General features: G+C 48.4%; 1 protein-coding gene across 2 annotated transcripts in view; it reads left to right on the forward strand.

The window, feature by feature from the left end:
• Nwd1 (NACHT and WD repeat domain containing 1) overlaps positions 1–4,904 on the forward strand; it is a 62,573-nt gene extending 57,669 nt beyond the window's left edge. The window contains exon 18 of one of the 2 annotated variants that reach the window (XM_035451560.1): positions 866–4,904. In XM_035451560.1, the coding sequence (XP_035307451.1) occupies positions 866–1,167 (302 nt within the window). In that variant the 3' untranslated portion in view covers positions 1,168–4,904. The remainder of the gene's footprint in view (positions 1–865) is intronic. The other variant, XM_035451561.1, reaches the window with a different exon arrangement.
• The last annotated feature ends 8,945 nt before the right edge of the window (positions 4,905–13,849 follow it).

Raw genomic sequence — 13,849 nt, forward strand, 5'->3', positions numbered from 1 at the left:
CTGTCTTTCTTTCTTTTGTTTATAGTTGTTTATTTTTGTATATGACATTGTGCCTCCAGGCCAGAAGAAGGCACCAGATCTCATAACGGATGGTTGTGAGTCACCATGTGTTTGCTGGGAATCAAACTCAGGACCACTAGAAGAGCAGTCAGTGCTCTTAACCTCTGAGCCATCTCTGCAGCCCTCAACCTGCGTTCCTATACAGCCAGGACCACCTGCTCCAGGGTGACACCGCCCATAGTGAGCTGTGCCCTCCCACACCAGTCATTAATCAAGAAATGTCACATGGACCTGTGAGATGTGGGCATTTTCTCAGTTGAGGTTTCTTTTCCCAGATGATTGGAGCTGGTGCCAAGTTGACAAAAAACTGAAGAGCACGCCTGCTGAGCCAACCCCTAGGGCTGGGCTCTGACCTGGAGAGAAAAGTCACCTTGGGTCTTAGCAGCCCTGTTTTAGCCCCTAGCTGGGTCCCTCAGCTTAGGAAGCATCTTCAGGACCCATGATGTCCCTGCTAGGCCCTCTGCCCTTTGGAGACAACACAGGCTTCTTCCCCAGGCTTCCACAAGGGTGGGAAGTGCCCAGTGGATGTGCACCCCTTTACTTGGGTGTCGATCATGCACTGGAGATGATGGACTTGGGGTCGATGATTAGGCCAGGCCAGCTGGACAGAGTGCCCCAAGGAATCCCCGACTCTGCCTCCACAGCACTGGGATTGCCAGTGTGCACCATCACACTCAGTTTTTCTAAGTGTGCTAGGGATCAAACTCATGTCTTTGTGTCTGCAGACCAAGCACACTACCAACTGCAATGTCCTTCCCACCTATGTGCCCAAGTTTTCTCATGACCATCCCTTTCTCCATCACAGGCACCCTGCTAGCTGTCCAGTTTGTCCATGCTGTGGTCAACCGAATTATCCCCACTTCCAATGGCTTCATGGCCCCCACAAGTCACGGCTATCTCATCCGAGAGCGCTTTCAGTGCCCATCAGCCAGAGCCTCCCAGCAAGACCCTCTCAAGAACTTCAAGAAGGCAGTATGGCTGGTGAAGACCAGGCAGAGGGAAGAGCAGCTGGCTGTGGCAGAGGCCTCCCAGGACACGGGATCCGTGGCTGCAGAGGGGAAAGAATCGAAATCAAACAAGCACTCACAGGTGTGCCTGATACTGTGAAGGCCTGTGGAGACCCAGAATGCAGTGGGATAGCTTTGACTCTTCTGGTTGCTCTGCCAATGCTGTGTGGACCCCAGGCCTCCCTCTAGCATCTTCCATTTTCCCACCTCTTTTTCTGTAGGTTTTCAGACCTACTTCCCTCAGGTCAGCAGCAACCTGCATCTCCCACCCGACTCCAAGAACTTGGATCAAAACCTTGACTCTGCCTCTGTTGGTCCCAGTGGGCACAACTCTCATCCTTGAGCCAATGGCTCTGGGAGGATCTGCAATTACTGTGGGGACCAAGAGTGACCCAGTCGAGGGCAATACTGTAGGGCAGAGAGTGACGGATTACAGAGGTGTGGTGGGCACTGTCCTGTCTTGGATGGCAGTGAGCTTCCCAGCTGCAGCCCAGAATCTTCGTGGCAAAGTCAGACTGCGTTACAGGTCTTTCCTTTTTCACATGGGAAGGCAGAAGTCTGGACTGTCACATGACACACACTCTAGCCCTTTCAAGTCTGGTGATTGGCACACACACAGGATCACAGTTTGCCTGAGACTGAAAATGATGTGTATAAAATCCACTCTGGCTGCTTGGTGGCTTAGCCTTCAATCCCAATACTCAGGAGCTGGAGGAAGGTGGATGCCAATGAGTTCAGGGCCAGCCTGGTCTACAGAGTGAGTTCCAAGACAGCCAGGAGAGAGACCCTATCAAAAAGAAGGAAAAAAATAAAAGAAAAGGAAAGAAATCCACACAAGGCTGGGGCTGGCTCAGGCCTACAGCACCTGCAGACCTGGTGTGAGGACTGAAGTTTAGACCTTAGAACCATGGACTTGCCAGGCATACATTGTTGTCCACCTGCAGGCCCAGCCCAAGAATGTGGAGATAGCTGTTCTTGCTTCATTCTGCTGCTGTGGCAAAAACAGTCTGAGCAAAAGCAACTTAAGGGGGGGGGGGAATTCCTTTGGCTTCCACTTCCAGGTTACAGTCCACCACTGAGGGAAGCCAGGGAAAGAACTCAGGCAGGGACTGAAGGCAGGGCTGGGCTTACTGCACACAGCATGACCTCCGACCACTCGGCCATGACAGTGCAGCAGTGTAGTCTAGTCACTGTTGTATTGCTACCCAGAGGCAACTCATTTAAAAAGAAGCACCTAATTGGGGTGGCTTACAGTTTCAGAGGTCAGTCCATTGTCATCATGGCGGGAGTATGGTGGCAAGCATGGCAGTCATAGTGCTGGAGAAATAGCTGAGATATAGATCATGATCTGCAGACAGAGAGACAGACAGGGACAGAGAGAGCCTGGGCCTTGCATGGACTTTTGAAGCCTCAAAGCCTACCCCATGATACACCTCCTCCAACAAGGCCACGCCTACCCCTTGTAATCCTTTCAAACATTTCTGCTCCCTAGTGGCCAAGCATTCTTATATAATGTGCCTACCAAAGCCATTCTCATTCAGCCCACCACAAGCAGGGACCAGGGAGGGTACTGCTTCTTGTCTTCTCCACATCATTAGCCAGCCTTCTCATACAGCCCCAGAACTACCTGCCCAAGGAATGGTGCCACCCACAATGGGTTCCCTCCTACATCCATTAACAGTCAAGACAGTCCCCCGTGGACAAGCCCATGGTCCACCCTGACCAGGGCAGTCTGCTTATCAGGTAACTCTAGATTGGGTGAAGTTGACAGTTAAAGCTAACTAGGTCACAGAGGATCCTGGCTAAGCTAGACACATCTGCCAGCTCTGGGTTTGATTAAGACACACTGCCTCAATGAATAAGGTGGGAGAAGAATCAAGGATGATTCCTAACTCAATTCCTAACTCAACCTCAAGCCTCCACAAATATATACGCACACGCGAGTGCGTGCGTGTGCACACACACACACACACACACACACACACACACACACACACACACACCAGAGTCTTATGATGCCCAAATTGGCTTCACACTCCATGTGTAGCTAATGGTGCTGTTAGATCTTCCCACCTCTACTTCTTGTTGGACCACAGTCATGACCATGCTCAGCAGGACACACGAGCATCCCTGCTTTGCTGCCTGACCCTCTGCCTTGAAATGCTCTCTCCACCGTGTCCACAGCAGTCTACGGAGCCTGGCTTGTGCGTGAAGCCCTGCTGCAGGCAGCCCTTAGATGGGAGAGCTGTCCTTACGCCATGTGACTCTAGACTCAGTAACAGCAGCAGCAGAAAGAGAGCTTGCTTCTCTTCCTGGTGTTGGAGATGGAGCCCAGGACTTGCTAGGCAAGTGCTCTACTAAAAGCCACGCCCCAGCCCCTCCCTGGGTGATTCCAGGCTGGAGCTCTGCTGCTAAGCCACACTTCCAGCTATGAAATGAGGCCTTTGAAGATATTTCATTCGGTTATTTCCCAGATGAAGGTTCCAAAATGCATGCTTTGGCAATTCCGAAACTGTTAGTGTCAAATTTCATTTTAAAGAAACAAATAAATAAATAAAGGTCTGGAGAAACGGCTCAGCAGTTAAGCTTCATGCTGCTCTTGCAGAGGACCCAGGTTTGATTCTTAGTACACTCACCAAGTGGCTCACAAACAGCCCCAGAGGAATCAAATGCCTTAGGCCTTTGCAGATACCTATACCCACACACACAAACACACACACACACAATTTCAAATAAGATTAATCTTTAAAATACTATGGGCCAATGAGCTGACATGATGTATATGGCACTTGGTACTCAGCCCTGATGGCCTGAGTTCAGTCTCTGAGGCCCACAGGGTGGAAGAAGAGATCCGACCTCACAGAGTTGCTCGCTCACTCCACACATTCACCATCACAACCACCCCCATCATGCACACATATACACAATAATAATAATAAATTTAAAGATGTATTTTAAGTTGTAGCTTAAAAATATATGCTCAGGTGCATTGAGCAATAACTTTAGATTTTTAAAGTGTTTTTATTAACCTGTATTAACTGCACATATTAATGGGGACCTGAGAGATATTTCAACATTAATGCAGCACACTCATCAAAGAGCCTCTCTGTCTACCTTCACCTCTGTCCCAAGCTGGTCCTCACAGCCCCACGTCCTTTTAATTCCGTGTATGAACAAGGGAATGTGGCACATCGTTCTAAGTCCCACTTCCTTGAACATATCCTTCAGTTCTGCCTATTTTGTTACAAATGACTATCTCTCCTGTTCTTCTCTATGGCTGAATAATATTCCATTATTGAGTGTGCCTTTCTTTTACCGTCCACTTGCTAGGAATTCTCCCACCGTCTCCATTTGACTGAAGGACCCTTGGCTTGAGGAGAAAGCCCTTGATGGGCAAAAGATTACTCTTCTTCTTCTTCTTCTTCTTCTTCTTCTTCTTCTTCTTCTTCTTCTTCTTCTTCTTCTTCTCTTTCTTCCTTCCTTCCTTTTTTTTTTTTGTTTGTCTTTTGAGACCAGTTTTTCTGTAACTCTGTAGACAGGCTGGCCTGCAACTCACAGAGATCCACCTGCCTCTGCCTCCTGAGTGCTGGGATTAAAGGTGTTTGCATGAATCAGGTTTAACGAATACGGAAAGGATGAGTTCCTCATGACAGGGAAAGTTTTAATGTATGGCTTCTGGCTTAAAATTCCAGTGTCTGGGGCATGGTCACACAGGCATTTAATCCCAGCACTTGGGAGGCAGAGGCAAGAGGATCTCTGTGAGTTTGAGGCCAGCCTGGTCTATAGAGCAAGACCCTGTCTCAAAAACAAAACAAAATAAAATTCCTGTGTTCATTGTGACAGTCTGCTGTTAAAGGTTTCTACTGCTGTGTAAACGTCGGAGTGTGACCCCTGGCTCACATGGTGTGTGTGTGTGTGTGTGTGTGTGTGTGTGTGTGTGTGTATGTGTTCGTGCACATGCGAAGGGATTATCACCCTGGGCTCCCTCAGTGGGGGTGTAGATGGACCGTGACCCCTGGTTCCCGTGCATTACTGTGGATGGAAACCATGCACAGATGACTTTACTCCCTAAGCCCTGCTGCTTTTCCTGCGTTATTTAGTTGCTGTGGACAGCATGGGATGCAGCAATTTAAGGCGAGGAAGGGTTTCTCTGGGCTCAGGGTTTGCAGTTCCTGCCCATCATGGCAGAAGGAGGGGCTTTTGGCTCATGTTGGGGCAGGTCATTCATTGTTGTTTAAAGTTCATTCTAGAGCTCTGGTCTATGGCATGGCGCCACCCCTGTTCAGGGCAGGTCTTCCCTCCTCAGCTGAAGCTCTCTGGAAATGCCCTCCAGACTTACGCAGTCAAATCAACAATGAAGATGACCCATGGCTACTCCCCCTTACCAACTGAGCAGGTCGCACCAGCCTGCCCAGTCCCTAGGGCCCCTGGCCATCTCATAATGCAGGGTGCATTTGATCTATCTCGGAATATGCTCAGAACAATTGCATTTGGTTTTTTTGGGGGGAAGGGAAGTCACACTGCCATGATACACATGTGTGAGAGGCCCAGGTCCCAGCAAATCCTTGATCCACAGACCCTGTATAATCCCTGAACAGCTGGGCTCTAAGCCCAGAACCAGGGAAAAACACCCAAACTCCAAAACCAGAGCCAAAAGAACACACTTTGCCCCTAGAATCAGAACCTGTAAAAGAAATTCACTCTGGTCCTAAAATTGGAGCCTAAAGCTAAAAAGAACCATAGAAAGAAACAGTTTGGCCCTGAAATCGGAGCCACCTATGCCCGGGACATAAAACCAGGCAATCCCTGAGCAGGGAAAAACAACCAATCCCCGAGTAGTAAAGTAGCAACCTCTAGCCTAGGGGTGTGACCTTTCCGGTCAGGGAAATAGGGCAGTAGTAACCTCTAGTCTAGAGGCAGACTCCCCATAGACTTTAAGCCTAGGGAAGCAATGACCCCTATCCTTGAGACATACCTTGACCTTTTTGTGACCTTATCCCAGAGGGGCAGCCAAACCCAAGCCTTTTCTTCTATAAAAATCCCCTTCACTCTACACCGGGGTCTCTCTGCTCTGCTCCTGTGCTTCACTCAACACTGGGGTCTCTCTTGCTCTGCTCCTGTGGCTTCTGTCATCGCTGCTGCTACTGCTTCAGATGGATGGAGGGACCTGAGTTAACTCATAATAAGACTTTGAGTCAGTCTCGTGGTGGTGATTTGGGTTCCAGACTTTGGATGTAACATGTGGATTTCGGGCTGGAGAGATGGCCCAGAGGTTAAGAGCACTGGCTGCTCTTCCAGAGGTCCTGAGTTCAATTCCCAGCAACCACATGGTGGCTCACAACCATCTGTAGTGAAATCTGGTGCCCTCTTCTGGCCTGCAGGCCTATAGACAGACAGAACACTGTATATGTAATGAATAAATAAACCTTTAAAAACAAAAACAAAAACAAAAAAAATCATGTGGATCTCAGGACAATTTGTAAGACTTGGTTTTCTTTTCCTACCACATGGATGTCTGATATCAAACTCAGGTGATCTGGTGCACCTCTACACACTGAGCCCTCTTGCCAGCCCCTCAAAGTCTAAACAATTCTAACATTGTTTAGAAATCTAAGTACTGTTCAGAAGCCTGTACTGAGGCATCCCCTTAACTGTGAACCTCAGTAAAATAATACTAAGGAAGTTACATACTTTCAAATATATACGAGGCCAGCCTGGTTTACATAGTGAGTCCAAGGCTAGCCAGGACTACATAGTAAGAACAGCCAACCTTTGGTTATCCAAAGGCACAGGCTAAACATTCATTCCAGAAGGAAAGAATAGGGACATTGCAAGGCAGACCAAAGCAAGACAGAAACCTGCTGGAAAAATACCTGAAGGGCTGGGCGGTGGTTGGGCACACCTTTAATCCCAGCACTCCGGAGGCAGAGGCAGGCGGATCTCTGTGAGTTCAAGGCCAGCCTGGTCTACAGAGAGAGTTCCAGGACAACCTCCAAAACAATCAGAGAAACCCTGTCCGGAAAACGAACAAACAAACAAACAACCTGAAGTGCCATGTTCAGTAGCTAGAGCTCTTGGCAGCACCATGTGGACACCAACAGCCCACCTGCTACACACACAGCCTCTCTCTTGGGCCAGTTCCTCTCCTTGGCTACATCTTCCTTTGACAAACAAACTATGGTCTTGGCATCTTCAAAATCCTGGGGTCTGGAGCCAGCAAGATGGCTCAGTGGATGAAGTCATTTGCTGCCCTGGGACTTAATGGTGAAAGGAGAGAACTTTGTCCCACAGGTTCTCCTCTGACCTCCACACTAACACTGTAGCAGGCACATCAATAAAAATTGAACTCCCAGGGTTCCATTGCAATATAGGTTTCACCTCTACAGCTTCCCATCATGGCCCCTCCATGACCTTCTTCTAGGAATCTGGCCTGTCCTATATATTGCCTGGCTTTCTGAACCCCCACAGCCAGTCCAGTCTTGGATCCCATAAAACCAGTCAAATGTCCATAAAACCCGTATTATGTGTGTAAGGATTCAGGCATTATGCTGGCCTGCCCTGTCACCTGGCAGAATGCACTCAGGCAGTACCCTGGTCAGCCCAGGGTTCCAAGAGTACCAGTCTGCACGCAGGTGCAAAGGACCCCTTTAAAAGGCAGACCCCCCCATCCCACTTGCGCTCTCTCATCCCCTCCCCGCTGTTCCCCTGGGGCAGACAGGACTTTTCCTGTCTCCCTCTTCTCTTCTGTCCTCTCTCTGTCTCTTTGTCTCTTTTCTCTTTCCTTTTCCACCGTTCCCTTTCTAATAAAACTTCTCACTTAAACTCTGTCTGCCTGGCATGTTTGTCCCTCTGACTAGGTTTCTTTGCCTCCCCTGCCCTGCCGTGGAATCCACCAAGGTTCACCTTGCACTTTATGGTAACATGTGGATGCTTCGAAGGATGATCACAGTGGCAGCCGCCTGTGCTCCTGAAGCTGACCCTGGAAAAGCACTGTCCTGGGTGCCCATTTGGAGCAGGGAAGCCTGTGCTGCTCCTTCTGAGTGAATCCACACTGTTGTAAGCAGCATCTTTCTCCCAGACCCCTGGCCCTGTGGACCCAGTGTGGAAGCGAGGCCTCTTGAGAACACTGATGCTAATGACTCCAACAGGCACCAGGCCAGCCTGAAAACCTTACTGCAGCTTCCCTGGCAGCAGTGGTCTGGGGCTGGATGGGCTCACGAATCTTTCAAGTTTCCGCTTCCCCAGACAGATGAAGTTTATTTCTCATGAGTCCTCCGCCACCACCGCCATCCAGCAGAAAGGGTCTATTTTAGCTCCTGATCAGGGCAGTGGCTCACATTTGAGCAGATGAGTAGACAGGAGAACAAATGCACAGCTTTGTTTCTCAGTCTCTGTATTCAAGCCAGGCCCCTGGAAACAGGCCTCAGAGACACACAGAAGAGCGTCTCCTAGGCAACCCACAGCCAGTCAGGTCAACAGCGAGATTTAACCACCATGTTCACATTTTTTTAAGATAAATTTTCTATTTGTCTGGGTTTTGTTTGTTTTGAGACAGAATCTATGTAGCCCTGGCTGTCATGGAACTCACCACGTAGACCAGTCAGAGATTTCCCCCCTCTATCTCCAGAGTGCTGGGACTAAAGGTCACAACACCCAGCCACTCAAGAGGCTGAGGCAGGAAGATTGAGTTTGAGGCCATCCTAGACTACACAGTGAGTTTCAGGAATGCCTGACTACAGTAGATAAAAAGAAGAAATTCCCTTTCTGGATGTTAACAGCCTATGCTTTGAGGGTGGAGAATTTCTGTCCACATCTTACACTCTCATATATGAATGTGTCCATATCACATCATGGAACACAGGCCATGTTTGAAAGCAACATTTTGAAAACAGAACAAACTTTTCCCAAGAGGAGGGTGACCTTTCGTCTCTACCTCATAGCTTTATTAATATTATGAATTTACGTTACACTTCTATTTTAAGATGTGTCTGGGGTTGGGGGGAGCTGTGGATCGAACCTCTGTCTTCTATATGCTAGGCAGGGGCTCCACCCCGAGCCACGCCCCCAGCCCCTCCCTGGGGAATTCTAGGCAAGCCTCAGCCAACCAGAGGTATCTGAATCCTTGACCCCATTGCTTCCTGTATGACCCTGGCACAAACGCACTGTGAGGAAGTGCATGCACTATTTTGGTTTGGTCTGAAACATACCCCAAAGGCCTATGCACAAAGCATCTATCTGGGTGTGAGGGCACACTCTGCTGACACCAGCACTCAGAAAGCTGACGCCAGAGGACTGCTATTATCTGAGGCCATCCTGTGCCTCAAACATTTGGAATTTTTGTCTCAGAAAGCCAAAATCCAAAAAGAAGGAGAGCTGTTTCTCCAGGATGCTCCACCGGGAGGAAATGGAGCCAGCGAGAGGTCAGGCCTCTTGGGAGGACGTTAGGTGACTGTCGTTGAAGGACATTAAAGAACTCTGGTCTCTTCTTCTCTGAATTTGAGGCCAGCCTGGTCCATATGGTGACTAAGGAAAACATGGAGGCCAGCAACCCCCTCACCCCCCCCCCAAAAAAAAAACCACCAACAATAAAACTTGGAGTCAAATCGATCTTTTGGGTTATCAAGACAGGTCAGTGGGTAAAGGTGCTTGACCGTCACAACTCACATGGTGGAAGGAGAACTTACTCCCACACACACAATAAATAAAAATAAGTATTTTTTACATGTATCCTATTTTTGGATTGTATATCTTGGATATATTTTCACAGGCTCAGAAAGCTGAACCACACACAACTGATTTTTCCTGAAGGTACAAGGACCTCCCCCCCAATGTTGAGCCATTTCAGACAGAACCATGCAAGACAGCCACCTCATGTACAAGACTTAAGTGGCACCAAAAACCAACATAATGATGAAAACCAATAAGCCTTTATTTTACAAATATATACATATACATACATAATACATATATGTATACACATATTCCTTTTGCTTTGTTTTCCTAAGAATTTGTTTTTGTTGTTGTTTCTGTGTTTTTTTGTTTTTTGAGACTGGGTCTCTCTGTGTAACCCTGGCTGGTCTTGAACTCACTTTGTAGACCAGGCTGGTCTTGAACTCACAGATTCGTCTGCCTCTGCCTCCTGAGTACCGAGAATAAAGGTGTGCACTACAACACCTGGCTCTAACATTTTTATTTTTATTATATTTCAAGTTATGTGTGTGTGTGTGTGTGTGTGTGGTTTGAGCACTTGGAGCTGGGGTTACAGGCAGTTGTGCGATGCACAATGTGGGTGCTGGCAACCGATTTATGTCCTCTATAAGAGCAGCAAGCATTCTTCTCTCTTTCTTTAACTTTAATTTTATTTTTTATGTGTATAGGGTTTTTTTGTGTCTGTATCTACATCTGTGCACCCATGGAGGGCAGAAGATGGCATCAGATCTCTAGGACTAAAATAACAGTCAGTTGTGAGCTGCCATGTGGATGCTGGGAATTGAACCTGGGTCCTCTGGAAGAACATCCAGTGCTCTTAACTGCTGAGCCCTCTCTGCAGCCCATTGTTGTTGCTAAAGGTTTAGTATTTTTGATTGTGTGTGCACCTGATTGCAGGTGCTCACGGAAGACAGAGAAGGGTACCTGGTCCCCTAGAACTGGAGTTACAGGTGTTTATAAGACACCTCACCAGGATGCTGGGAAACTGAACGTAGGTTCTCTGCAACAACAGCATGGACTCTTAACCGCCAAACCATCACTCCAGACACCATGTGTTTTTTTGAGAGAGGGTCTCATGTATCCCAGGCTAGTCTGGAAGCTTCTATGTAGTCAAATAGGACCTTATTTCTGGTCCTTGTCATCTTCCTTGGAGTGCTAGAATAAACTGTGGACTGCCATCTCCAGCTATTACACAGATGCTTTTTAAATTTTTTTAGAACTTTTATGTTTGTGCTGTCATACTCGAGCACGTGTGCGTGCGTGCGTGCGTGCGTGCGTGCGTGTGTGTGTGTGTGTGTGTGTGTGTGTGTGTGTGTGTGTGCTATCAGTTGCAGGTGGAGGTCAAAGGTCACTTTGAGGCTGGGTCTTTTTTTGTTGTTGTTAATGAAAGTGTTTCTATTAGTTACTGGAGATCAGACTGATGGTATGATGGGGAATATAAGGTGACTATGAAGGAACTGGCTTCCCTTTTGGCAGCCATAACGGCCGAACATATGTTTCTATGACCTTGCCCTAGACACTAGAAAGTCAGATTCCTGTCTCGTGACAGGGAACCAATCAGAAGTTAGCTGGTGGCGCTATGCTTTATGGCTCTGGGTGTGCTTTACGGACAAGCGCACAGCAATGACGTAGAGAGCATAGCAACCACCCGGGGAGGGCCTATGAGCCATAACAACCAGTTGACCAATCAACACAGGGCAAGCCCTCCAAGCCTGGAGGCACACCAATTGTGAGCCTGTGCGTACCCCCCAGACACTCCCCTTACGCTGCCCTATAACGATCTATGCGCAGCAGCTCCAAGCCGTCTTTTCTAGCTGTCCGCCATGCCGGGTGGGTGAAAGACCCAAGCTAACATGGGGTTAGCTCGTTAAATTACAATAAAGCCTCGTGCAGTTTGCAGCAAGCTCTCGAATCCGCCTGGTGATTGGGGTGACCGCGAACGTGGCCTGGGACCCCGAGTACTTGAGTTTTCGGGGGTCTAACAACTATGATACTCTTTTGTTTTTGAGACAGGGTTTCTCTGTGGCTTTGGAGGCTGTTCTGAAACTAGCTCTTGTAGACCAGGCTGGTCCTGAACTCACAGAGATCTGCCTGCCTCTGCCTCCCGAGTGCTGGGACTAAAGGCGTGTGCCACCACCGCCTGGTAAGGCTGGGTCTTTGATTGACTGCTTCAGGAGCCAGGCTGGCCTTTGAGCTTCCAGGTTCTCTGTCCCCGGTCTCATCTCCCTCAGAAGTGCTGCAATGATGACTTCTGATATTGCAATCTGGTTTTATGTGGATATGTGGGATTTGAACTCAGCTCTGACACTTTTATGGTAGTTGCTTTACGCACTGAGTCATCACGCTGACCCCAAACAAAAAATTAAAATTGTTTTTACATTTTTTTTAGGGGCCTGTGTGGGTGTGTGTGGCTGAGTGTGCTGGTTTAAATAAAAATGGCCCCCATAGGCTCATACACTTGAATGCTTGGTCACTAGGAAGTAGACCTGTTTGAAAAGATTGCAAGGATTGGGAGGTGTGGCCTGCTGGAGGAAGTGGGCGTTGAGGTTTCTAAAGTCCATGCCAGGCCTTTCTCTCTTTCTCTGCCTATGGGTCAGGATGTGTCTCCTCAGTTACTTCCCTAGCACCTGCCACCATGCTCCTGCTATGATGATAATGGACTAAACCTCTGAAACTATAAGCAAGCCCCCAATTAAATGCTTTCTTTTCTAAGAGTTGTCTTGGTCATGGTGTTTCTTCATGGCAATACAAGTGACTAGGACCCTGGGTCCGTGCCATACCAGGCATGTGTAGGTCAAGTCAGAGGACAATTTGCAGGACCACTGTGTGGTATTGGAATATTGCTCTCACGTCATCTGGCCTGGCAGCAAGCATATTTATTTACCCACTGAGCCATCTCAATGGCCCAAGCTGTAATTTTTTTTAGTAGGAGATTTTCACTGTTATTTTGAGACAGGTTTTTTTTTTTTTTTTTTTTTTTTCTGTAGAGACAGGTTATTAAGTAGCCCTGGCTGACCTGAAACTCATGGTGATTCTCCTGCCTCAGTCTCCTAAGTGCCTCGGTGCCTGGCCTAGATTTTTTTTTTTTTTTTTTTAAGACTACTTTCCTTCAGAGCCACATTGAGAGGAGCGCCCACCCCCAATCTTCCTGCTCCACACACTCAACCCTGCACTGTCAGCCTGTCTCCTGGCAGAGCAGGGTTTGCGATTGATAAACAAGCTCTCTGACTCAGCAGTTCTCACAGCAGCGGGCACCCTGGGAGGGCGCTTTCTGGGGCAAGGACTTGGGGGCTGAGTTGGTTCTTTGTTGCTCGGTAACAAATTGTTGCAAGATGTGCCCAACACCAGCATGTTTTTATCTGGTTGCTTCTGTGGATCAGCAATTCTGCTCAGTGTTACCGGGCCTTTGTTCAGTATCTCACAGGATGCCAGCTCAAGGCCAAACCTCAGTTCCCAGGGACCTGCCTGTCTTTGGGAGCAAAAGCTAGCAGGGTTGATTTTCTGTTCTGCCTTTGACCTGCAGGCTAGCCCTTTCTGTCAGGAAACTGAGGCCAAGCCTCCCTTGTGCTCCCTTCCTCTTGCTGTTGGAGACATGGCTGTACTGTAGCCCAGGCTGTACTGGAATGACAGGTGAGCATCACCACGCCCAGCTTAATTTCAGTCTCTGGCCTGTACCAGATCACATGCATACGTGTGCATAGTCACTTGGAGGCTGACCTTAAGTGTCTGCCTTCATCCATCTTTACCTCATATACTGAATCAGAGTCACTTGCTATACTCATGTACTACTATGGCGAAACACCATGACTGGAAGAAGCTCACAGTTCCACAAACAATCCATCGCTGAGGGGACTCAAGAACATAAGGCAGGGGTCTGGAGGCAGGAGCCAAAGCAGAGGCCATGGAGGGTGCTGCTTACTGGTTTGCTCCCCATGACTTGTTCAGCCTGCTTCCTTAAACACCCCAGGACCAGCAGCCCAGGATTGGCACTACCCTCGGTGGACTGGAGCCTCCCACATCAATCATAAAAATGTCCCCACAGACTTGCCCTCAGGTCAGTCTGATGGAGGCGC

The sequence above is a fragment of the Cricetulus griseus genome (assembly GCF_003668045.3).
Source record: "Cricetulus griseus strain 17A/GY chromosome 1 unlocalized genomic scaffold, alternate assembly CriGri-PICRH-1.0 chr1_0, whole genome shotgun sequence".
Lineage (NCBI taxonomy): Eukaryota > Metazoa > Chordata > Mammalia > Rodentia > Cricetidae > Cricetulus > Cricetulus griseus.